Below are 23717 nucleotides of genomic sequence, written 5' to 3' on the forward strand. Positions count from 1 at the left end.
GTTCAGTAGATATTCATTGGATACCTTCTAATGTCAGGCATTATAGTTGTCACATTTTTAATTAGTCAATTAAGCTTTGATTGAACACCTGTTTACTTACATACCCCAAAACCCTCTTTCAGGAGATTTAGTCTGGTATAAGTAAACAAAGTGATGTGCTACCCATAAAAAGCCAGTATGGATTGTGTCAGTATGGTTGGTGTCATCAACTTGATGTTAATGTTATTGCATTAAACTGGAGATTGATTTTTTTTAGTTTTTTTTTTTTTTTCCCCTGAGGGAAACAAACCCAGGGATAAAAAGTGGGTCCCTCTTTAGCTCCCAACACTTCCCGTCTCCCTACCCAACCACTACAGTGAGATGTTCTCAAAGGGTCTCAGCCTTGGGATTCCATGAGGTCAGAGAATATTATGTATACTGATTTATAATTTATAGTAATAAATTAGATAATATATACAGTACTTAAATTATGTATAGTAGTGATGAGCAGTAAAATTTATATGTATATCAAAAATACACATATGTGTGTGTGTGTGTATATATATAAATTTTGACCCTGTGTTAAATCATTGCCATTTACAAGTTTAACTATTATGAATTATAGTAATAGTATGAAAACCAGCTTATCACAGAAAGCTTTGGGATCCTGAGTCAGGTTTTCTTAACTGATCCCTTTTTCTTCCTTCTTCCAGAAACTTTGATTTTGAGGATGTTTTCGTGAAGATTCCCCAAGCAATTGCCGAAGTGTCCAAGGAAGCTGGAGTTGAAAAATTCATTCATGTTTCACATCTGAATGCTGATATTAAAAGCTCTTCTAGATATCTGAGAAATAAGGTAAGTGGTTCACAGAGCTGGAGTTTCTTGGCCCCTTCGAAACATGACTTAAGTGAGAAGAGTTTCCCATTGACATATCCAGAATTAAAAGGGGTTTCTAATTCTCCAGATTTAGAATTAGATTGATGTGTGTGTTGTGTTCTGACATTTCTTTTGAGTGCCTTCTGTTTGTAGGGAACTATGGTAACGGGCTTCAGAGATGGATAGAGCATTATTTATTACCTGTTCTCAAATGCTGAAAGTTGCTTGGGGCATAATAGAATTATATAGTAAACTTCATAAGAGTAGAGTGTTATTCCTGCCCAAAGAGTCCTACCTGTGTTTTACCTACAAGGTTAAAAGGCCATTTTTTTCCCTCAAACCTTGTGCATAGTCATGGTCTTATGTAGCTCTTGTTGTAAGCATAATGTAAAGGCTGAGAATGACAGGGATAAATATTTGGCAAGGAAATGTAGTATGTAGGCTTTTTATACTTCCAGAAACCACATTGTCATTGAGATTGTATCTAGGTATTGACCATTCTGATTTGGAGTCAGTCTATAACATGAAGTGTCTTTATTGTCAGGGATTCAGAGAAATTGCAGTATCTGAGACTGTCTTTGGCATTTGTTTTCTGCTATGATGAGCCGCTTTGGGTCAAATTTATAAGGCCACTGAGTTCTTTGCCAGTGGCTCCCAACTTTTTTGACCCACTGCATTCTTTTATTGAACAAATGATTTAATAAGTACCTTCTGTGTGCTGCATATTGTATTAGGTGGTGTATAGTGTAGTGAATAAAACAGACATGGTCTTAGCCCATGTCTGCTTTCTAATCCATTGAGGAAAATAATTCCACTTGTGCCTAATGTTGCAAAGTAGGGAACTGTGCCATAGGAGAATATGATGGTGGAGAGAGAGCATCTATCAGTTAGGAGCATTTAATTGCTAGCATCTGAAAATTCAGTGTAATCTGGCTCAAACATAAAGAGAGTTTATGGGCCCCTATATCTGAAAAAATCCAACAATAAGGAAACTTAGCCATATTGGTGCCAAGGTTCATCAGAGTTTCAGCTTTGATTCTTTCAGCCTTTTTTTTTTTTTTTTTTTTAAGATTTTATTTATCTATTCATGACAGACAGAGAGAGAAAGAAAGGCAGAGGGAGAAGCAGGCTCCCTGTAGGGAGCCCAATGTGGGACCCGATCCCAGGACGCCAGGATCACGCCCTGAGCCAAAGGCTGACACTCAACCGCTGACCCACCCAGGCATCCCTCAGCCTTTTTTGTTGTGTAAGCTCTGTTTCTCATGGTCATGGAACTGGCTTGTAGCGCATCCAAGCCTCACCATTTTCATACTGCATGGATGAAGGAGAATGAGCGTGTATACTCTGTGCCTGCCTCCACACTGGCACTCACAGAATCCGCTCAATCTATGGTTGTTTGGAAGGGCCAGGGTGGGAGAAAACTCAGATGTCCAGCCTCATGGCTTACATCACAAGGTGGATTTGGTTTCTGTTGAATATAAGGGGGAGAAACACATGAGAAAGACAAGGCTTTCGGGCAGTGGTTCTTACCATTAGCTGCCCATTAGAATCACTGAAAGAACTTCTTTGAAAAATCCTGCACCATGACCGATGAAAATAGAATCTCTGGGGATAGAACTTGGGCATCAATATTTTTAACTCTTGCTGGGTGATTCCAAAGCTTAGCAAAGATTGAGAAATAGTATTTACAGAGAAGGAAGAGGATGATCCAGTTTTGGATGCAGGTTACATTGCAAGTGTGTGTTAATCATCCAAGTAACAACGATGATGAGTGGGATTTATGATCCTGGAGCTCAGAAGTGAGGTCTGGTTTGGAGATATAAAACCAGTTAATTAGGGGCACCTGGGTGTCTTAGTCCATTGGGCATCTATCTTCAGTGTGGGTCATGATCCTGGGGTCCTGGGATCAAGCCCCTCAGTGGGCTCCCTGCTCAGCGGGGAGCCTGCTTCTCTATCTGCCCCTTCCCCCGAGAGCTCATGCTCTCTCTCTTGCTCTCCCTCCCTCTCTCTCCCAAATAAATTGCATCTTTACAAGAAAAACCAGTTATTGAAGCAAGGTTTGAGAATAAGTTTGCCTAATGAGAAAGCGTAGATTGAGAGAACTTTGGACAGAGCCCAGAGGAATACCATTGATTAGTACTCTGGTAGACAAGGTGGCACCTGCAAAAACCAATACAAAGACTGAGAAGGAGTGGATGTGGCAAGGTAGGAGGGAAACCAAGAGTGCGCAAAGTCATGGAAGCCAAGGGGAGATGGTTTATAGGAAGGGAGTCATTGCTTATGAGTGTTGATAAGAAGCCTAGTGAGGTGAGAACTGGAGAGTCAACTTGGATCTATCGATAGGAAGGTCATCTATGATTTGGTCAAGAATGGTTTGGGTGCAGGTGTCAGGGCGGAATCACAGGTGAGCACAGAGAGTGAGCAGGAGCTAAGGCAGTGGGGCAGCATTTTGTAGTAGTTTGGTAAGAGTAGTTTGGTAAGAGGAGAGAGGGGGCAAGAAGTTGGAGGGGTACATGGAACTGGGATTTTTTTTTTCCTCTTAAGGTAGAAAGTCTTAACATTGTGTAAGTACTGGTGAGAGGGTACTGGTTAGAGTTGTGGATTTTCTGGCGGCAACTTGAGATGGTTTTGTCTGCTGCTGTATTTTCTCTTTGGATGAGAAGGTAAACTCATTTACTAGAAGGAAGAGAATAATAAGGGAGGAATCTGAATAGAATGGAGAATGTTCGAAATTGTCATAGGAGAGAACAGCTAATTAGAAGAAAATCATACTTGTGGGAAATGTTGAAGGCCAAGTTAAAATCGATGATGTGAGTATATAGTGGTACCAATTTATGATTTTTTAAAAATTCAGGTGTAATTGACATATATTAGTTTCAGGTGTATAATGTAATGATTTGACATATGTATATATTGTGATCTCCACAATAAGTCTGGTTAACATTACCACATAGTTACAGATTGTTTTGTGTGTGTGATGAGAACTTTTTTTTTTTTTAAGATTTTATTTATTAGAGAGTGTGCTTGCGTGCACATTGAGGGAAAGGGGCAGAGGGAGAGGGACAAGCAGACTCCCTGCTGAGTGCAGAGCCCAATGCAGGCCTCATTCCCAGGACCCTGAGATCATGTACTGAGTTGAATTCAGATGCTTAACCGACTGAGCCACCCAGGTACCCCTTTGTGATGAGAATTTTTAAGATCTACTTTTTTTTTTAAAAAAATTATTTATTTACAAGAGGCAGAGACACAGGCAGACAGAGAAGCAGGCTCCCTCAATGCAGGACTCGATCCCAGGCCCCCGGGATCATGACCTGAGCTGAAGGCAGATGCTTAAGCACTGATCCACTCAGATGCCAAAGATCTACTCTTTTATTAGCAACTTTCAAATATACAATACAAGCTTATTACCTAGAGTTGTCATGCTATGTGTTACATCCTAAGGTATCTTACTTTATAACTAGAAGTTTGTTTCTTTTGATACCCTTTGCCCCTGCCTCTGGCAGTTAGTTTGTTCTTTGTATCTATGAGTTTGGTGAGTTTTTTGTTTGCTTTTTTTTTTTTTTTTAAAGATTTTATCTATTTATTCATGAGAGACACACAGGGAGGGAGAGAGAGAGAGAGAGAGAGAGAAAGGCAGGCAGAGGGAGAAGCAAGCTCCATGCAAGGAGTCCGAGGTAGGACTTGATCCCGGGTCTCCAGGATCAGGCCCTGGGCTGAAGGCGGCACTAAACCACTGAGCCACCCAGGCTGCCCCTGTTTGCTTTTTTTTAAATTTCAATTCCACGTATAAGTGAGATCATGTGGTATTGGTCTTTCTTTGTCTGAATTCTTTATTTAGCATAATGCCTTCAAGGTCCATTCATGTTGTTGTAGCAAATGGCAAGATTTCCTTCTTTTTTGATGGCTGGGTAATATTGCAGTGTGTGTATGTGTATGTGTGTGTGTGTGTGTGTGTGTGTGTGTGTGTGTGTATCACATTTTCTTTATCCGTTCATCTCCCAATGGACTCTTAGCTTGCTTCCATGTCTTGGCTACTTTAAATAATGCTGCAGTGAACACCGGGATACAGATAGATTTTCAAGTTAGTGTTTTCATTTCCTTTAGATATATTAGCAGAAGTGGAATTGCTGGATCATATGGTAGTTATATTTCTAAGTTTTTGAGGAGCCCTCATGTTGTTTTCCACAGTGGCTGCACCAATTTACATTCCCACCAACAGTGCACAAGGGTTCCCTTTTCTCTACGTCCTCGCTAACATTTGTTATTTCTTGTCTTTTTGATCATTTCCATGCTAAAAGGTGTGAGGTGATATCTCATTGTGGTTTTGATTAGTATATCCCTGATGATTAGTGATTCTGGGCACCTTTTCATGTACCTGTTGAGCATCTGTGTGTCTTTACAGGAAATATGTCTATTCAGATCCTCTGCCCAATTTTTAATCAAATTGGAATTTTTTTGGCTATTGTCCAATTTATGATTTTTATGTATTTATTTTCCTCCAGCTCTGAAGGCAGCAGGAGTGCATGGCTCAAAGAAGGAGGCTGATGGGGTTTTTTCAGAATTGGGATTTTGCCTGGTGGGTGGAGTAAAGGCAAAAGGATGAGGTAGATTACAATATTGGTAAGAGAGTGATTGAAAAGTTGGGCCATGGGATCTAGTCTCAGGCAATTAGGAGGGCTTGATGTGGAGGAAAACAGTGCTCCTGAGAAGGTGATGAGCAGATCTCTCAGGAACAGATGATGAAGCAGCAGCTGGAAGTATGGGAGATTGCCCTCGGAGAGCAGGGTGTGTTCATGTAGTTTGAGAAGAATGGTGATTGCAGTTCTTGAAATGGTTTGTGGCCTGAATGAGCTGAAGGGGGCAGAAGTAGAGAGAAAAGGAGGTCATTGGAGTTGAGAAGCTCAAGAAACAGAGGTTCAAGTCCACCTGGACATACATGTCACTCACAGTGGTGGTGCAGGTGGAGAGGAAGGCTGGACAGGGTGCTGATACCTGCATGGAAAGAGGCCTCATCTAGGAGGAGATAGATGGTAGCAAGCTAGGGTGTAGAGGTTAGGAAGTTTCCTGGCCCATCCCTGACTCCTCTGGATAGGTATGTGTGCTGTCACTTCCATATCATGGCCTCCCACCACACTCTCTTTTCTCTGGCCAACTGCTAGATTGTTGACACCTTCCAGAGAATCTGTGATTAGAAAGAAAAATGGAGGCTGGAAAAATTCCACTACTGTTGTTATTCTCCTTTCTTCTGCCTATTTATCCCTAGGATAAATATAGTAAGAAACCCAACAAGAGCCATACAGGCAGGGCATTTTTGTATGCTAAATAGCACTTGGGGCTCGATCTCATGATCCTGAGATGATGTAGGTCTTCCTTGTTAATAGCAATCTCTGTGGAATGGGATCCGCTTTAGTTTCTGATTCTATTGAATTACCTCTCCGCTTACTCACTTATGTATTAGGAGAGGATTCTGACCCTCCTAGGAAGTAAGTACTAGGATGGTTAGTGAGGTACAGTTTTATCAGTAGCTTCCTGTTTTTTGTTGTTAGCCATTCATATTATTTTTTTCAGTTTTCTTTTTATAATATATAAAAAAGTTCTTTGTAACTGACTTATGAATCCTACTTTTAAAATACAAGTAACATCCTGATAGTGGAAAGAATGCAAGCTCTGTTCACTCATCTCTGAACTCTTTTTTTTATCTGGCTGGTTGTTAAGGCCGTTGGAGAGAAGGAAGTGAGAGATGCATTTCCAGAAGCCATTATCATAAAGCCATCGGACATCTTTGGAAGAGAGGATAGATTCCTCAATCATTTTGCAAGTATGTATTCTTTCTTGTATTCTTGTAGAGAGGAGGAGACTAGTTAACCAAGTCGAAGTTAAGCCCAAGCTAATAGTGTTCTCTGAATTGACAGACTCAGGTATATTTTCTCTATCCCAGTTGCCCTTTTCTCCCCAGAGGTTCTCTTTGCCTAGCATGGTCTTTGTTACTATCTATGGAAAGCAACACTTTAGATGCACAGAAAGAGTGCAGCCTGGGGAAGCAGACTGACTAGTTCTGGGACTGTGACATGTACCTGGGAGGCAGCTTCCTTGTGTTGAACTGGAGATGAAAAGAGTAGTGTGTTACCAAAATGAAGCTGCCCATGTCACAGCACCTGGTCCGTAGTCAGTGTTTAAACGTTGGCCTTGTTTTTATTTTTCATATGAAGCCCGTTCCTAAACTACCCTCTCAGTTTTAGTCTCACTGCCATGTCCCCAACATCTAAATGTTGGTTTTGAAAGACAAAGAGGCAACATCATAAGTTTGTCAGGTGCAGGTAATCAGTCTTCCTTGTTTTTTTTGTTTGTTTTGTTTTGTTTTTAAGATTTTATTTATTTATTTGAGATAGGGAGAGCCCAGACGCACATCATGGGAAGGGCAGAGGGAGAGGGGGAATCTCAAGCAGACTTCTCACTGAGTGTGAGCCTGACTCAGGGCTCGATCTCATGATCCTGAGATGATGTAGGTCTTCCTTGTTAATAGCAGTCTCTGTGGAATGGGATCTGCTTTAGTTTCTGATTCTATTGAATTACCTCTCAGCTTACTCACTTATGTATTAGGAGAGGATTCTGACCTTCCTAGGAAGTACTAGGATGGTTAGTGAGGTACAGTTTTATCAGTAGCTTCCTGTTTTTCATTGTTAGCCATTCATATTATTTTTTTCAGTGTTCTTTATAGATCCTTGGCCCATAGGTATTTTTTTTGAGAACTGTTCTCCTAACTGATTTATTTAGGCTCTTTATATATTAAGGGCATGTTATCTTTTGTTATATTTACTGTTCTTTTTTTTTTTTTCTTGGCTTACTAAATTGTTTTAAAATTTATAGACTTTAATTTTTTTGAGTAGTTTTAGGTTTATAGAAAAGTTGAGTGGAAAGCACAGACAGAGCTCCCACATACCCTTTAACTCCTTGATCTCTGCCTCCAACAGTTTTCTCTTTTATTTATTTTTTTAAAAGATTTTATTTATTAATGAGAGACAGAGAGAGAGAGAGAGGCAGAGACATAGGCAGAGGGAGAAACATGCTCCATGCAGGAAGCCTGATGTGGGATGTGATCCCCAGACTTGGGATCATATCCTGAGCGAAACTCAGCCACTGAGCCACCCAGGAGTCCCTTTATTTCTATTTTTTAAAAAGCTTTTATCTATTTATTTGAGAGAGAGAGAGACAGAGCAAGGGCAGGGAAAGGGGCAGAGGGAGAAAGAGGTAGAGGGAGAGGGAGAAGCAGACTCCCCCGCACAGCAGGACCCTGAAATCATGCATTGAGCCAACACCAAGAGCCTGAGCCTCAACCCACTGAGCCACCCAGGCATCCTCTGTGTTGCTTTTAAATAAAGCCAAGAATCAGTCCCCTACCTGGGTAAGTTGTAAATGCCTCTTGCCCTTCCCCTACTCTTGAGGACCACCCTCTTGCACTCTGCATCAAGACAGTGTTTTATCATCGCCTTCCCAAGCACACCCTGTTTCATAGAGTGCCAAGCACTGGGAACTGACATCACTGATCCTTATTAAAAATGATAGCATTTCACTTTTATTAAACGTTTGGTATATGCCAGGCACTGTGTGAAGCGTTTTGCCTACATCATGCGATGGGAAGCTTTGAGGCAGGGACTGGTATGGTGAGGGGTACCCATTCCACCAGTGTGCCAAGTGCGGTTGGAAGAGGTAAAGGATCATCCAAGGTTGCGCGGTCATACTCTGTTTCTCAAAGGAAGTTTCCAATGGATGGACCCAGGTGCTGGCATGTGAATCTGTTCCTGTCACTTGGAGCCAGCTGAGAGGAACATTAATTTGTTTGAGAGGACGTGTGCCAACGGTATTCTGAAATTGTAGGGTGACAAAAAAGGCTCTGGGTACAGAGGTGGCAGAGTGGTTCAATCTAATCTTGGAGGTATTTTCTTTGGAAGTATTTTCTTTATAGAAGGAACACAGTGATTGCCTTGGTGGGGTCATGATGGCGGTGGGTCTCATCAAGCCCTACATGCGCTTATTTGATGCTGAGTCAGCTGCACAAATGTACCAGTTTGATGTGGGACTTGATACCAGGACTCAAGGATCATGCCCTGAGTCTAAGGTGTTAGACGCTTAACTGATGAGTCACCCAGGTGTCCTAGTTTTCTCTATAATTAACACCTGGCATTAGTGTGGTACATTTGTTATAATTGATAAGCCAATATTGATACATTAGTATTAACTCAAGTCCATAATTTACATTAGGATTCATTCTTTATGTTGAACATTCTGTGGATTTTGACAAATGTATAATGACATCTACCTAGCATTAGAGTATCACAGAGAATAGTTTCATTGCCTTAAAAGTTCCTTGTGCTTGACCCATTTATCCTTCCTTCCTCACCCCACTACCTGACAAACATTCATCTTTTTCTGTCTCCATAGTTTTGCCTTTTCTAGAACTCCATATCTTTGGAATCATATACTATGTCGCCCTGTCAGATTGGCTTCTTTCACTTAGCCTCTGCATTTAAGTTTCCTTTGTGTCTTTCCATGACTGATAGCTTATTTCTTTTTATAGCTGAATAATAGTCCATGGTATGAATGGACCACAGTTCATTTATCCAATTTAGATAGTTCTATCATGTGTTTTTCCCTGATTGCTCATGTCTTTTCACATTCTGTATTACCTTCCAATTTAAAAAAAGAAATGTGGTAAGAAACACAATATAAAATTTACTGGGGCTCCTTCCTTCCTTCCCCTTTTTTGATTGTAACCGTCCTAATGGGTGTGAGGTAATATCTCATTTTGATTTTCATTTCTGTAATGATTAGTGATGTTGAGCATTTTTTCCTGTGCTTGTTAGCCATTTGTATATCTTATTTGGAGAAATGTCTGTTCACATCCTTTGCTCATTTTTTAATTGGGTTTGTTGTTGAATTCCAGGAGTTCTTTATAGGTTCTGGATAGTAATCCCTTATCAGATATATGATTTACAAATATTGTATTGCATTGTAGGCTGCCTTTTCATTCTGTCCTTCAGTGCACAGAAGCTTTTAATTTTGAAGTAGTCCAATTCTCTTTTTACTGTTGTTGTCTATGTTTTAGTATTATAACCAAGAAATCATTACCAGTGATCAAACCCAGTGTCACGAGGCTTTCCCCCATATTTTCTTATAAGGATTTTGTAGTTGTAGCTCTTACGTTAAGGTCTTTGATGTATTTTGAGTTGATTTTTATATATGGTATAAGGCCAAGGTCCAATTTTATTCTTTTATATGTGGATCTTCAGTTCTCCCAGCATTATTTGTTGTAAACATTGTTATTCCCCATTAAATGATCTTGGCACTGTGTCAAAAAAAAATCATTTGATGATAGATACAGAAGTTATTTCTGTTCTGTTCCACTGGTTATATGTCTGTCTTTGTGCCACTGTTTTGATCTTGATTACTATAGCTTTGTAATAAGTTTTAAAATCAAGAGGTGTGAGACTTCGAAATAGTCGAAATAGTTTTTCTTTTCCAAAACAGTTTTGGCTATTTGGAGTCCCTGAAGATTCCATATGAATTTTAAGATGGTGTTTTTTGTACTTTTGCAGAATTCACCATTGGGATTTTGATAAGGATTGCATTAACCATAGATTCTCTGGGTAGTTTGACATCTTAACAGTGTTGTCTTCCACTGTGAATGTGAGATATGTTTCTATTTATTTGTTATCTTATTAAATTTCTTTCAACCCAGGCATTGGGTGTCTCAGTCAGTTAAACATCCCACTCTTGGTTTCAGCTCAGGTCATGATCTCAGAATCATGAGTTCAAGCCTGCATTGGGCTCCACTCTCAGTTTAGAATCTGCGTGAGATTCTCTTCTCCCTTTCTCTGCCCCTCTCCTCACTGTCTCTCTCTCAAATAAATCTTTTTAAAAAAATATCAGCAATGTTTTGTAGTTTTCAGTGCACAAGACTTTAGCCAATTTGGTTTGTTTATTCCTGAGTATTTTTTTTTTCTGATGCTCTTATAAATAATGGCTACTTAAAAAAAATTTTTTTTTGTAAGGCTTTTTTTACCATTACATTCAATACACTTGGGATTTGCTTTGGTTTGTGGTGAGACATGAACCTTTTCTCCCTCCCTTCCTCTCTTTTTCTCACTTTAATAAAATGATTGTCTCAGCACCACTTATTAAATAATCTTTCAGTTCCCCACATATTTGTGGTAATACATTCATCCTATCCTAAATTCCCACTTTTTATAAGAATCTTTTTCTGAGTTACTCTTGTTGTATTGCTGATCTATTGATTCTTGTGTTCCTCCTTAGAATGGGATGATGTCACTGAGAGTCCAGTCTTGGGAGTGGCCATGCACCAAGTGGCCACGCCATTTGATCATTTTCCCTTGCTCTCCATGTCCTTAAAGCTTTGGTCTTTTTACTTTCTGTGTTTGTTATCTGAAAACAAGTGGCTACCTATTCACTTCCTCAGTGTCAGCTACATTTATTTCATTATTTCAGTTATGCAAAATGATTCTGCTAACCTGGAGCAAGTTGAGATTGATGAGGCTTCTGGTTGTTGAGGCCTTGTAAGCATATTTCTCTTTCTTTTGCCAGATACTCGCTGGTTTGGTGGTGTACCTCTCATTTCCTTGGGCAAGAAGACTGTGAAACAACCAGTATATGTAAGTAGCCCAAATGGAGGGGCTTTGGCTGGATTCAGATTCAGGTGGTCAGTTTTCCGGTTTTATCCTAATCCTATAACTCTATCACTTTTTTTCTTTTCAGTGTGCTTCAACTACTTGTCTCTCAGTTTACCTAAGAGTAATAATAATACATGTAATAAGAATACATGGACATGTATTCTCTGTGTGTTCACTTGTTTGCTCATTGCTCATTTAAGAAAAATGTATTGAATGTTCCAGGCACACTGTACATGTCACTGGGAATACAGAGATATGAACTAGGCACAAATTATTATCCTCACATTGGCCTCATCCAGGGGAACTAGCAGAAGAGCAATTGCCATGCAGTGTGGTAGTGCTTGTGATAGGGAGAGGACCTATATAATTACAGTAGAGGGATATCTAATCCAGACTTGGGGGTCAGTGACAGCTTCCCAGAGGAAACAACGTCTAAGGTGAGGCCTTAAAGATGACTAGCAGCAAGTCAGATGAAGGGGGTTGGGGAAGAGCATTCCATGCAGAGGGAATGGTGTGTTCAGAGTCTCAAAGGTAAGAGCATATTAGGTTCCATATTATGTTGAAACCAGGGTATTTCATCTGTGGCACTGTACATTTTGGGCCAGTTATTTCTTTGTTGGAGAGCTGTTCTGGAATGTTTAGCAGCATTCCTGTCTGCTAGCCACCAGATGGCAGTAGCACAACGTCCCTAGTTGTGACAACTAAAAATACCTCCAGGCATTTGCCAAAAGTCCCTTGGGAAGCCCAAATCCCCCAGTTGAAAACCCTGAAATCATAAAATTATTATTTGGGAAAGTCTGCTGGATGTTGGCAGCTACATGGGATTCAGCTTACTAATTTGTGATAACATGGTAACAGCATTAGGATAAGTGGTAAGGGGTGAGATTGCAGAGATAGTGGACAAAAGTCCAATCAAAGGCCTTGACAGCTATCTGAGCATGAACATGTTCTGACCAGAAAAAATATTTAGGTGAACCTTCCAATATGTAGGTCATTTGAGCCCTTGAGAAGTGGGTTCTTTAAGGAACTTTCTGGAAACATAATGCCATCATTTTAATTTAATCTTTTGCTTGGGGGTGGGAGGGGCGGGAAGTTGTGATTGATGCCGCCTGATTTCCTCCCTCCCTCCCTCCCTCCTCCCTCCCTCCCTCCCTCCCTTCCTCCCTTCCTTCCTTCCTTCCTTCCTTCCTTCCTTCCTTCCTTCTTCCTTCCTTCCTCCCTCCCTCCCTCCCTCCCCCATCTCTGTTTTTTCTTTCAGCAATTACTTAAACATGTGTTACAATTTCCTACAGGTTGTAGATGTATCAAAAGGAATTCTTAATGCAATTAAGGATCCAGATGCCAAAGGGAAATCTTTTGCCTTTGTTGGGTAGGTGACTAGAGTTTGACTTTAAAATTGTGCTGCCTGTTAAAGTGAACAAATTGTAATGATTTACAAGAACAATAATGTCTAAACATGTCACTCTACACTTATTTGTTGCATTTTTAGTGTCTTTATTCAACTGTTTTTATTCCAGAAATTTTATTCCTTTAGCCCCAAGGTCAGTGTACCTCAAAGAGGTGTCCGGAGGGTACTATTGTCAGAATCTCCTGAATGGTTCTATTAGATCAGACTTTGAGCAAACCAGGGAATCTGCTTTAATAAGTGACTTTTCTGTCTGAAAACCACTGCTCTAGACTATTACATATACTTAGTCCGGTGATCACCAAGGATGATTTTGTACTACTCCAGTGATGTTTTTAACATATAAAAGGATGTTACTACAGATTCGAAAACACAGAATACTTTTAGAGAGTAAGAATAGTTGCAAAATCAAATTGCTTTTGACAGAGTATTGCAATGCCCCAAAAAGCTTGGAAATGGCTGGTTTAGGGTACAGTTGCTATTCTTCTGCAAGACTGATCATTTAGGATATGCCCTCTTTGCTCTTTAGACAGATGGGGCACAGTTAAGCTATATGACTCACCTGAATTTTATTAAATCTTGTCACAGCTGGGTTTAGGACCTTTTTTTCTGACTTAACTATAATTAAAATTTAAGACTCAGTCCAGCAGACAGAAAAGTACCAAATCCACCTAATAATTGGCCCAGAACCCTGTCATTTTATGAAGCAAACTCATGATACCTAATGTTCCATGAAAGGTGAGGATCTGATTCAACAATTAAGTGATAGCTTAATTCTTAAGAAATATTTGCTTCCAGAGTAAAGACACTTTTCTCTTTAAGCCAGGAAACATATATTCCCAGGATTTTGACTTCATATGAATTCATTTCAATATTATTATAGGCTTAATTTACTAAAATTTTTGTCAGTGCAAAAAACCATATTGTGTTTCCATATCTATTGGCTGCAAGATGTATGCCTCTCTCTGAGTTCCTAGTTCAGTATGTTAGCATGCAATCAGTAATATACTCCTGGAGAATTAGCCCCCAAAAGTGTGTTCCTCTTAGGGTCCATAAATCACTAGACTCCAAGACATCTGACTTGAGTCAAAAGATATAGTTAGACTAGAATTCCAAAGAAAAGAACAGAAATGGCTTTACAGACTTTGCTTACTGCTTGGTGGAAATACTCTGGGAGGAGTTAGCTTTTTGCCTCTTTACCTTTGCTCGCCCTTTCCAGTCTCTGCTAGGCTGCAGTGCACCATACTTGTTTGGCATGTTGGTAGGAAAAGTAGTGCTAGGCATGGTAGCGTATGCATTTTGTGTATGTGAAACTAGATAGGCATCTGCATTTCTCTTTTTGTCTCTTTAGCCCAGGGGAAAACTTTGCTTATTGCTCATAAGACCTTAATTTTGGTCCTGGTTTTTTTTCATAGTTATTAATTATAGAACATTGGTCCATTCTATCATTCAGTCATTAAATACCTAGTGATAGACACATATGCATAAAACTATGAGAACTAATAAAGTCAGCAGGGTCAGAAGGTACAGGATCAATATATAAAATTCGGTTTCCATATATTCACAAATGAACAATCTGAAAATAAAATGAAGAAAATAATTTTATTCACAATAGCAACAAAATAGTAAAGTACTTAGGTATAACTATGACAAATATTAAAACCTGTATCCAGGAAATTGTAAAACACATTGAGGGACATTAAAGAAGAGTTCAATAAATAGAAAGACATCTCTTGGTCATGTACTGAAAGAGCCAATATTGTTAAAATGGCAATTTCCCCCAAATTCATGTATCTAGTTAACCCAATCCTATCCATATTCCAGCAGGCTTTTTTTTTTCAAAAGTTAAATTAATTTTAAATTTATATGGAAATGCAAAAGATCCACAATAGCCAAAACCATTTTGACAAAGAAACTTGGAGCACTTAAATTTTTCAATTTCATAACTTACTCTAAAACTAGTTTTAAAGACTGTGTGAGAGATGCTTGGGTGGCTCAGCGGTTGAGCGTCTACCTTTGGCTCAGGCTGTGATTCTTGGGTCCTGGGATTGAGTCCCGCATCGCGCTCTCTGCATGGAACCTGCTTCTCCCTCTTCCTATGTCTCTTCCTCTCTCTGTGTTTCTCATAAATAAATAAATAAATTCTTTAAAAAAAATACTGTGTGATGCTAGCATGAGAATAGAATATAGGTGAATTAAATAGAATTGATAGTCTAGAAAGCAACCTTCATGTTTATGGATGATTGATTATTTTTTTTAATTTTTATTTATTTATGATAGTCACACACAGAGAGAGAGAGAGGGGCAGAGACATAGGCAGAGGGAGAAGCAGGCTCCATGCATCGGGAGCCCGACGTGGGATTCGATCCCGGGTCTCCAGGATCACGCCCTGGGCCAAAGGCAGGCGCTAAACCGCTGTGCCACCCAGGGTTCCCGATGACTGATTTTTGACAAAAGTGCTGTGACACCTCAGTGGGGAAAGGATAATCTTTTCCACAAATGGTCCTGGGAAATCCATTGGCAAAAAGGTAAACATAAGCCCTTAGCTTCACACAATAACATGAAAAAATTAACTCAAATTATATTAGAGACCTAAATGTAAGAGTTAAAACTATAAAACCGGGCAGTCCCGGTGGTGCAGCGGTTTGGCGCCGCCTGCAGCCTGGGGTGTGATCCTGGAGACCCGGATCGAGTCCCACATCAGGCTCCCTGTGTGGAGAAGCTCCCTGCTTCTCCCTCTGCCTATGTCTCTGCCTCTCTCTCTCTGTGTCTATGAATAAATAAATAAAATCTTAAAAAAAAAAAACAACTATAAAACCTTTGGAAGAAAACTAATCTTCTAGACTTTGGGCTAGGCAGAAATTTTTTATTTTTTTTTAAGACTTTGTTTATTTTAGAGAGACAGTGTGAGTAAAGGGAAAGTAGAGGGGAAAGAAGAAGAAGAAGGGTGAAGAATCACAAGCAGGCTCCATGCTGAGCATGGAATTGGACATGGAGCTCAATCTCACAACCCTGAGATTATGATCTGAACTGAAACCAGGAGTCATGCTCAACTGAGCCATCCAGGCACCCCAGGCAGAGATTTTTTAGATGTGATATTCAAAGCCTACTTCATAAAAGGAAAAACTGATAAATTAGACTCCACCAACATGGAAAAGTTTTGTACTTCAGAAGGCAGCAGTAAGAAAATGATGTTGAGTGGAGGGATCATTGGCTAAAAGGCAGGGCAGGGTGGATCAGAGAGGTATGTGGAAAACTTGAGGACAGAGGAGAAGATTGAAAGTGTTCCCTGGGAGCACAGAACACCTCCTAGGAGAGCATAGTAGGGTAGCAAAGCAGAACTGAGTCTTTCATCTGAAGGTAGCGGTCAGAAGGATAGGTGAAGCCAGATTGCCCAGCTCTGTTTTCTCTGCAACTCTGTCTTGCTGGGGTTCTGGTGCAAAGAAGGCAGACACTTGTATGAACCAGAGAAGGGACTTTGCTGTGCTAGTATAGTGGAGAGGCAGCTGAGGGATAAGGTGTTGCTGAGGCTGTTTGCAAAGGAATGCCTATAATGCTGAACCATGAAACTGAAGCTGGGAAGGACACAGCTTCAGTGTACCTTTCTCTGTGAGCAGAGGCACTTGAACCGGTCTTTGAGTCACAGTTAATGGAACACAGAGTGCTTCAGAGAAGCTGAAGAGCCTTTTACATATAATTAATTTACCCTTGATACTGATACTGCTTGTCTTTGTAAAGATTACAGATTGTTCTTTGGCATAGTGTATATGCCCTGCAGTGCTTCTTCCACATCCTACTGGAACTTGGAGGAAGCTATCTGAGGCCTTTGTCTGATAGTTCCCCTGGCTGACATTTTCATGTTTTTTGTTTTTGTTTCCTGAAATGTCAGAGTGAGGAGTGTCTCATTGAATCACACTCATCTAACTTTCAGCTCTCATGGGCTTTCTGAGGCAAAGGGGACCAGGCAAAAACAGGTGAAGAGATATTAAAATGTATTATAAGCAATAATAATTATTAAAGCGAGGTTGTACCAGTACAAAACTATTCAGATCTGTGGAATAGAAAATCTAGAAGCAGTCTCAAGCATGTAAGAGTAAAGAATACAGTATGTGACATTTCAAAATATGGGGAAAGGGTAGATTATTCAGTAAATGGTATTATATCTTTATCATTACAAAAATAACTTGCAAAAGGAACATATGTTATGGATTAAAGAACCCCAAAACGTTAGAAAAAATATGTCAGATGGCTCAGTTGGTTAAGTGTCTGCCTTTGGCTCAGGTCATGATCCTGGAGTCCCAGAATTGAGCCCTGCATCAGGCTCCCTGCTGAGCAGGGAGTCTGTTTCTCCCTCTGACCTCCCCTTCCTTGTGCTCTCTCTCTCTCAAATAAGTAAAATCTTAAAAAGAAAAAATATGTGGGAATTTATGTCACTGGTGACTATAGAAGGATTTTCTAAATATGAAATCAAACCATAAAATAAACCAGAACTTTTGTTTAAGTGTAATGTTTAAACTTATATATGTCACAAAACACTTTAACATTATAAAGCAGAATACAAACAGTAAAAAATATTGCCAATGGAATCATTAAAATAGAATTCTTACAAATCATTCTTTATAGACAGAACTTAAGGAGGAAAGAGAGGAAAGAAAGAAGTATGTGTAGCCAAAACTATATAAAGAAAAACCAATTAGGGATGCCTGGGTGGCTCAGCAGTTGAGTATCTGCCTTTGGCTCAGGTCGTGATCCAGGGGTCCTGGGATCGAGTCCCACACCGGGCTCCCCTCAGGGAGCCTGCTTCTTCCTCTGCTTGTGTCTGCTTCTCTCATGAATAAGTAAATAAAATATTTAAAAAGAAAAAGAAAAAATTAATCTCCAGGATTACAGTAATGCAAATTAGAATGTTGAGGTACCTTTTTTACCTAGAAGATTGTCACAGTTTTATTTGCCTATTTTTATGACTAAACTCATTTTTGGTGAGGGGGCTGCTAGCATTTTATGTGAACTGATACGACGTTTTTGGAAGGCAGTTGGGAAGTATTCAATAAAAGCCTTAAAATTTCCAAGCATACTCTGTGCCAGTTCCACTTATAGAATACATTATAAATATAATAATTATGGATAAGTACAAATATTTACTATAAAAAATGTTTACTATAAATTGTTCATTAAAGCATGATCTTATAAAGGAAAAAAATATTTTTAATAGCTTAAATATCCTCCCCAAACTGACATTTTGTCAAGTAGTTATTATTACACACAATACAATTTATGTGATTGTTAAACATGCACTAGAATATTGAGTGACATAAAAAGGTGATTGGGATTCAGTGTTAAATAAAAGACATTACAGAATAAGATGACCTCTGTAATCTTACATTTATAAAAGCAAAAAAAATGTGCATATGTAAGGGGATAAGAAGGCTACATTAAGTATATTAGCGTTGTCTTGGATGGGATTATGGGTGAGTTTTCTTTGTGCCAATCTGTATTTACTGCAGTGCATATGTTTTCTCTTTCATAAGGAAAATGCTATCTTGTTAAATTTAATTATTTATTTATTTTAAAAGATTTTATTTGTCTATTCATGAGAGACACAGAGAAAGAGAGAGAGGCAGAGACACAGGCAGAGGGAGAAGCAGGCTCCATGTAGTGAGCCTGATGTGGGACTCAATCCTGGGACTCCAGGATCATGCCCTGGCCTGAAGGCAGGCGCTAAACCGCTGAGTCACCCAGGGATCCCCCTATCTTGTTAAATTTAAAAAGAAAATTTGTAAGGAGCAAATAATTTGAAGAACTGTAATTTTCTTTTTATAGGCCCAATCGGTACCTTCTTTTTGACCTGGTGCAATATGTCTTTGCTATGGCTCACAGACCCTTCCTGCCATACCCTTTGCCACATTTTGCCTATCGGTAAGTAGAGCATTTCTTTTTATGCCTTCTAAAATAGAGCTAACTTGATACATTTGTTTGTAATGCTCTCATTTAGGATTATAGGGAGTATGTTCATTACAGTAGAGCCTCTGAATCTCTAACTAGGAGGCACTCCTGATGTCTTGATCTTAAGTCTAGGACAGATCCAGAGGTGTCTAAGAAAGGGAAATGTGGATTCGTGTGGATGAGAAGAAAATGTGTTAAGAGATCACTCTGCAGCTCTTCAAATTCTCTCATTAGAAACCACTTAATTTTAATTTAGAGAAGTGTCTTGCTCGGCAGGTTGTATAAAGGAGCAATTAGATTTCCCTCTCTTTTCATACCATCACCTAGATGTGGGAAAGGGATCCTTCTTTATTAAACCAGTATGATCATGCAGTTGGGGAAAGGAACTGGGTTGATCAGACTTGACCTGTGGTTGCCATATCTTCTTTCTTCTTGGCCTGCTTCTTGGTTCACTTCTTACCTTTGCAGGTTTAGAATCTCAGAATCGTGTCACATGCTAGTGGTCTGGTCTGGGAGACTTTCACATCCAGTTTGTCAGGGATTGACTTAAAAACCAACGTGGCACTTCACCCCTGCACTCGTTCAACAAATATATCTTGAATGCCTACTATGTCTGAGGCAAGGCACTTAGGGACTCAAGACATTATACTAGATCATCAGAAAGCTTGAGATCTAACACAGGTATCAGTAAAGTGTTGTTGGGTCAGGTTGTTTGAAATCTGAGACTGTATATGTTCCTGGAGAAATTTTGACCAATCTTCAGCTTCCTTTTTCACTTTTTTATGCACATTGGAATGGTGTTTTTAAGTTTTTAAAAAGCTGTGGAACCTCATGTTCAGTGACCCACTAAAGACCAACTAGGTAAATCAGATACCAGCAGAGCTGGTCTAACTATGGTGATGGGTGATACTCAGAGCATGTACTTCCAGCCTTCGCCCCCAGTGCTCTGTGGAAGCCTGGATGCAGGCTGAAACCTACTGCCCGAGGATACTTAATGGGAACTTGGTGGCAGATAAAGAAAACTGTTTTCAGTAAGAATGAACAGATGGCATTAAGTGAGGCAGGCAGCTCTCCCGTCCTGTTGTTTAATGTTTGTTTCCTGATTTGAATCACATGTCTTAGGCTTCTCCTTACCTTTGAATTTTTTTGGTTCCCTTGGGGCCCCTGCTTTTAAGGATTACAATTTATATCTTGTGTACTACTCAGCTTGCTCTGCATCCTTAACAGAAGCTTATTTGAATGTCTGAGTCTTAGATTAGATCAGATTGTACTGACTTCTATGGAAGTTGGATACTTAGTGTTTGTTTTGTTGGTAGTAATGACTTTTAGTTTTCAATTCTGTAGAGAATAGGACTGCTGCCAGTTAGGGCAGGCAGGCTAGGTTAGCTTGCAAGGAAAGGTAGCTTCACAGGTAGTGGTGTCAGGATATTGGTTATTTTCTTAAAGACAAAACAAAACAAACAAAACAGAGAAATCAGTGAATGCCTGCCTCTACAGCAGCTTTTCCCCTGGTGCATCCTGCAGGTTAGCTTGAGTATTAGGTCTGGAGACCCTTACCATATGTGCCGTATTTATTCCTTTTTTAGGTGGGTGGCACGACTCTTCGAAATGAGTCCATTTGAACCCTGGACAACAAGGGATAAAGTGGAGCGGGTGAGTATGTGTGATGAACATCTGCCTGGGCAGGTACCTACAGAGATGGATAAGTCAGAATTGATTTTGTTTGCTGGCTTAGGTTATTTTCATGCTCTTGTCTATTATCCTTCTATATGAGGCAATCCCTGAGGCTTGGGCCCTGAAATGTACCCCACCTCCTGCTCCAGCTCTGGGGGTGTTCCCAGCTTCTCTCAGACGTCACCTGTTTTCCTTCTCTGCTGGATCATTCCCAGCAGCACACAGACATGCCCTCAGGGCTCTAGTTTTTCAAAAACAAAACCCTTTCTTCTCTCTTGTCCCTTCCAGCTACCATCCTGTTTGTCTGTGTCCATTTGGGTCATAACTCTTCAGAAGAGCTGTCTATTCCTTTTTTTTTTTTTTAATATTTTATTTATTTATCCATGAGATAGAGAGAGAGGGGGGTGGGGCAGAGACACAGGCAGAGGGAGAAGCAGGCTCCGTGCAGGGATCCCAATGGGGGTCTCCAGGATCACGCCCTGGGCTGAAGGCGGTGCTAAATCACTGAGCCACCCAGGCTGCCCAAGAGCTGTCTATTCCTGCTGTTAACCGTTGCTTCCCTCAGTCTTTCTCACCTACTCTGTTCAGGCTTTTCCACCTGTTTCTCCCCACAAACTGCTCCTTTCCAGACTATCTACGATCACCACTTCTCTCCCTGAACCCTCACTTGCCAGTTTGTTCTCTGGCTGTCCCCATATTCTCTTGCTCTTCCTTGTCTCACTTGACCCTGCCTTTTGGTTTCCCTTCCTTTTTTACCCTCCTCTCCCTGAGGGGACCCAGCCCTTAGCCTTTTATGTATCTCTGCTCATTCTCTGAATGACCCTCCCCATGTTCCATGCCCCAGCTGCTGCCTGCAAGCTCCTGGCTGCATTTTTGTCTCTAGCCTTGAACTGTCCCCCACCCTCCCCATCTGCAGTCCCTTACATCTATTTGGGTCTCACACAGTCTTCTGAAACTTATAGATCTCCATAAATAGAACTACAAGCCTACTTCTCTCCTGGGGTGTCTCATCTTAATTAATAAGATCATGTTCTCTCTGTTGCTCAAGCCAAAAATCTAGGAATTCTCTCTGAATTTGTTCCTTTCTCTTACCAGTCTAAACCAGTAGTGTCCAGTATAACTTCCTGCAGTGATGGAAAGTTCTGTAATCTGCAGTGTTCAAAACAAAGCAACTAGCAACATGACTAGCAGAAATAAGATTTGAAGTTTACTTAATTTTAATTAAATTTCAGTAGAAAATTACCATATTGGGCCAATGGCTACTATATTGGGCAGCATAGCTGTGGACCATCAGCCAGTATTATTCAGGCAACCCTCAAAATATATGCCAGATCTTACTACTCCTGCCTCTCCAGGCCCCCCCCTTTTTTTCAAGTTTTTATTCTAAAAATGTAGGTAATAGTATTAGACATTTTTGGCTTAAAGAAAGATCTCCACTCTGCCCACCTTAATCTAAGTAGGTCAATTATTCCTTTCTCATTCTGTTGATCAGTCTCGGGCTGCCTCTCTTGTCTCTCTAGAGAGTTGTGTTGGATTCCAGAGCTCTGGTTCTATCTGTCTTGCTGTCTCCCACACTGCATGTAGAAGTGTTTTGAGGAAGGATACAAAGTAAACCAAAAATATCGTCTCTACCTTTGAAGATCTATTGACCTTTTCTCAACAGAAACAGCCAAATTATCCTCTAAAAATTAAAATATAGAGGAGATGGGACAGTAGTCCTCAAGGAACAAATGTGAATGGGCTGGTGTTATCCTCCCCTCTGACAGGCCATGTCTGGAAAGCTGAGACTTTTTTCAAGATCCTTGCTATGTTCATGAAAGATTAGATAGGAAGACTGACTCGGAACACTTGAATGTATTTTATGTGAATGTGCCTCTTACGTTGATAATGGAGCAGGCATTGATACATTAGGCTGAATGGGCTTTGCATTTGGAGGTTGCCTCACAGCCCTCTGATAAAAATTGTAGACTTTGTCAGATGGAGAGGATGAAGGAGCGTGCAGCCATATATGCAAGTTGATTCTCTTCATATGCTTGTGGGTGGTCTGGGATCATGGAAGTCTCCAGCTCATTCTCTACAAACAAGATGGGTTTGGTGTTTTAGATCTCTGCTGAGCATCAGGCAACCAAGTGAAGTACAGTAGGATCACAAAGGTTAATAGATTATCTCTTAATGAACAAGGAACCAATGCTAATTATCGCCTTAATTCAACAGTGCAAATGGAAGCAGAAAGCTCATGCACAAGGGAGAATTGGGGAAGGGACTGGTTCTGCATTAGTCCCTATTTTATTTTCTTCCTGGACCTCCCATGAAGCTACCCTGACAGTGATGACTGATGCTTCTCCATTGCAAATTGATTTCTGTTTCAGTCTGGAGCCAGTGTTCTATGTTTGTGGGTAGTGCTGGGGACCTTTGTGCTGATATTTGATGGCCTTGCCTTTTTCCTTCCCTGAAACTCTTTTTTTCCTGTGGTCTACTTTTGGTGAGGTCCAGGAATCAAAACCAGCTACCTGTCCTTTGGAGACAAGTCTCGGTAATAGGACTTAGGGCCACTTAAGTATTTCAGGGTTTGGTGAGGTAGTGCTTTGTGCTCTTGGTCAGTTCTCAGAGTTCCGTGGTTCTGTGTATCCACAGCTTCACATCACAGACATGATATTGCCTCACCTGCCAGGCTTGGAAGACCTGGGAATTCAGGCCTCACCCCTGGAGCTCAAGGCCATTGAGGTACTGCGGCGCCACCGTACTTACCGCTGGCTGTTGTCCGAAATTGAAGACGTGAAGCCGGCCAAGACTGTCAACTTTTAGCTGCCCCTGTGATGCCCTGGGGTTTCGGTGGTCAGTCAGGTTGCCTGGCTGGTGACTAGCCCACTTTCTTCAGGGAATCCTGTATATAGTGAATAAGATCCCTCTATTAAAGTATCTGAGGATAAATTTTGCTGCAACTTTCTGTCTTCATTTGTAAAATGAGAAATTCAGTCATTTAGAATTTGAACATAATTTCTTTAAATATGTATTTAATAATGACATATATATTATTTATTTTCTGAAATTTTGAGGGATTTGAATTTCCCTTTGTCAGGCTTTTCCTGGCATATGTTTTGGAAGACACAGACCCCTTTTTAATATCAAAATATTGTGATGATCCCCCGGTGATG

At 40.3% G+C, this 23717-nt stretch overlaps 1 protein-coding gene across 2 annotated transcripts in view; it reads left to right on the plus strand.

Moving 5' to 3' along the window:
* The window catches only part of NDUFA9 (NADH:ubiquinone oxidoreductase subunit A9), a 33955-nt gene extending 10451 nt beyond the window's left edge, over positions 1-23504 (plus strand). For both annotated transcript variants that reach the window (XM_055315511.1, XM_055315512.1), the window contains exons 5-11: positions 693-834; positions 6571-6673; positions 11455-11522; positions 12833-12909; positions 18766-18861; positions 20475-20541; positions 23197-23504. In XM_055315511.1, coding sequence (XP_055171486.1) covers positions 693-834; positions 6571-6673; positions 11455-11522; positions 12833-12909; positions 18766-18861; positions 20475-20541; positions 23197-23367 — 724 coding nt within the window. In that variant the 3' untranslated portion in view covers positions 23368-23504. The remainder of the gene's footprint in view (positions 1-692; positions 835-6570; positions 6674-11454; positions 11523-12832; positions 12910-18765; positions 18862-20474; positions 20542-23196) is intronic.
* The last annotated feature ends 213 nt before the right edge of the window (positions 23505-23717 follow it).

The sequence above is a fragment of the Nyctereutes procyonoides genome, unplaced genomic scaffold (genome assembly GCF_905146905.1).
Source record: "Nyctereutes procyonoides isolate TBG_1078 unplaced genomic scaffold, NYPRO_anot_genome, whole genome shotgun sequence".
In the NCBI taxonomy this organism is placed as follows: Eukaryota; Metazoa; Chordata; class Mammalia; order Carnivora; family Canidae; genus Nyctereutes; species Nyctereutes procyonoides.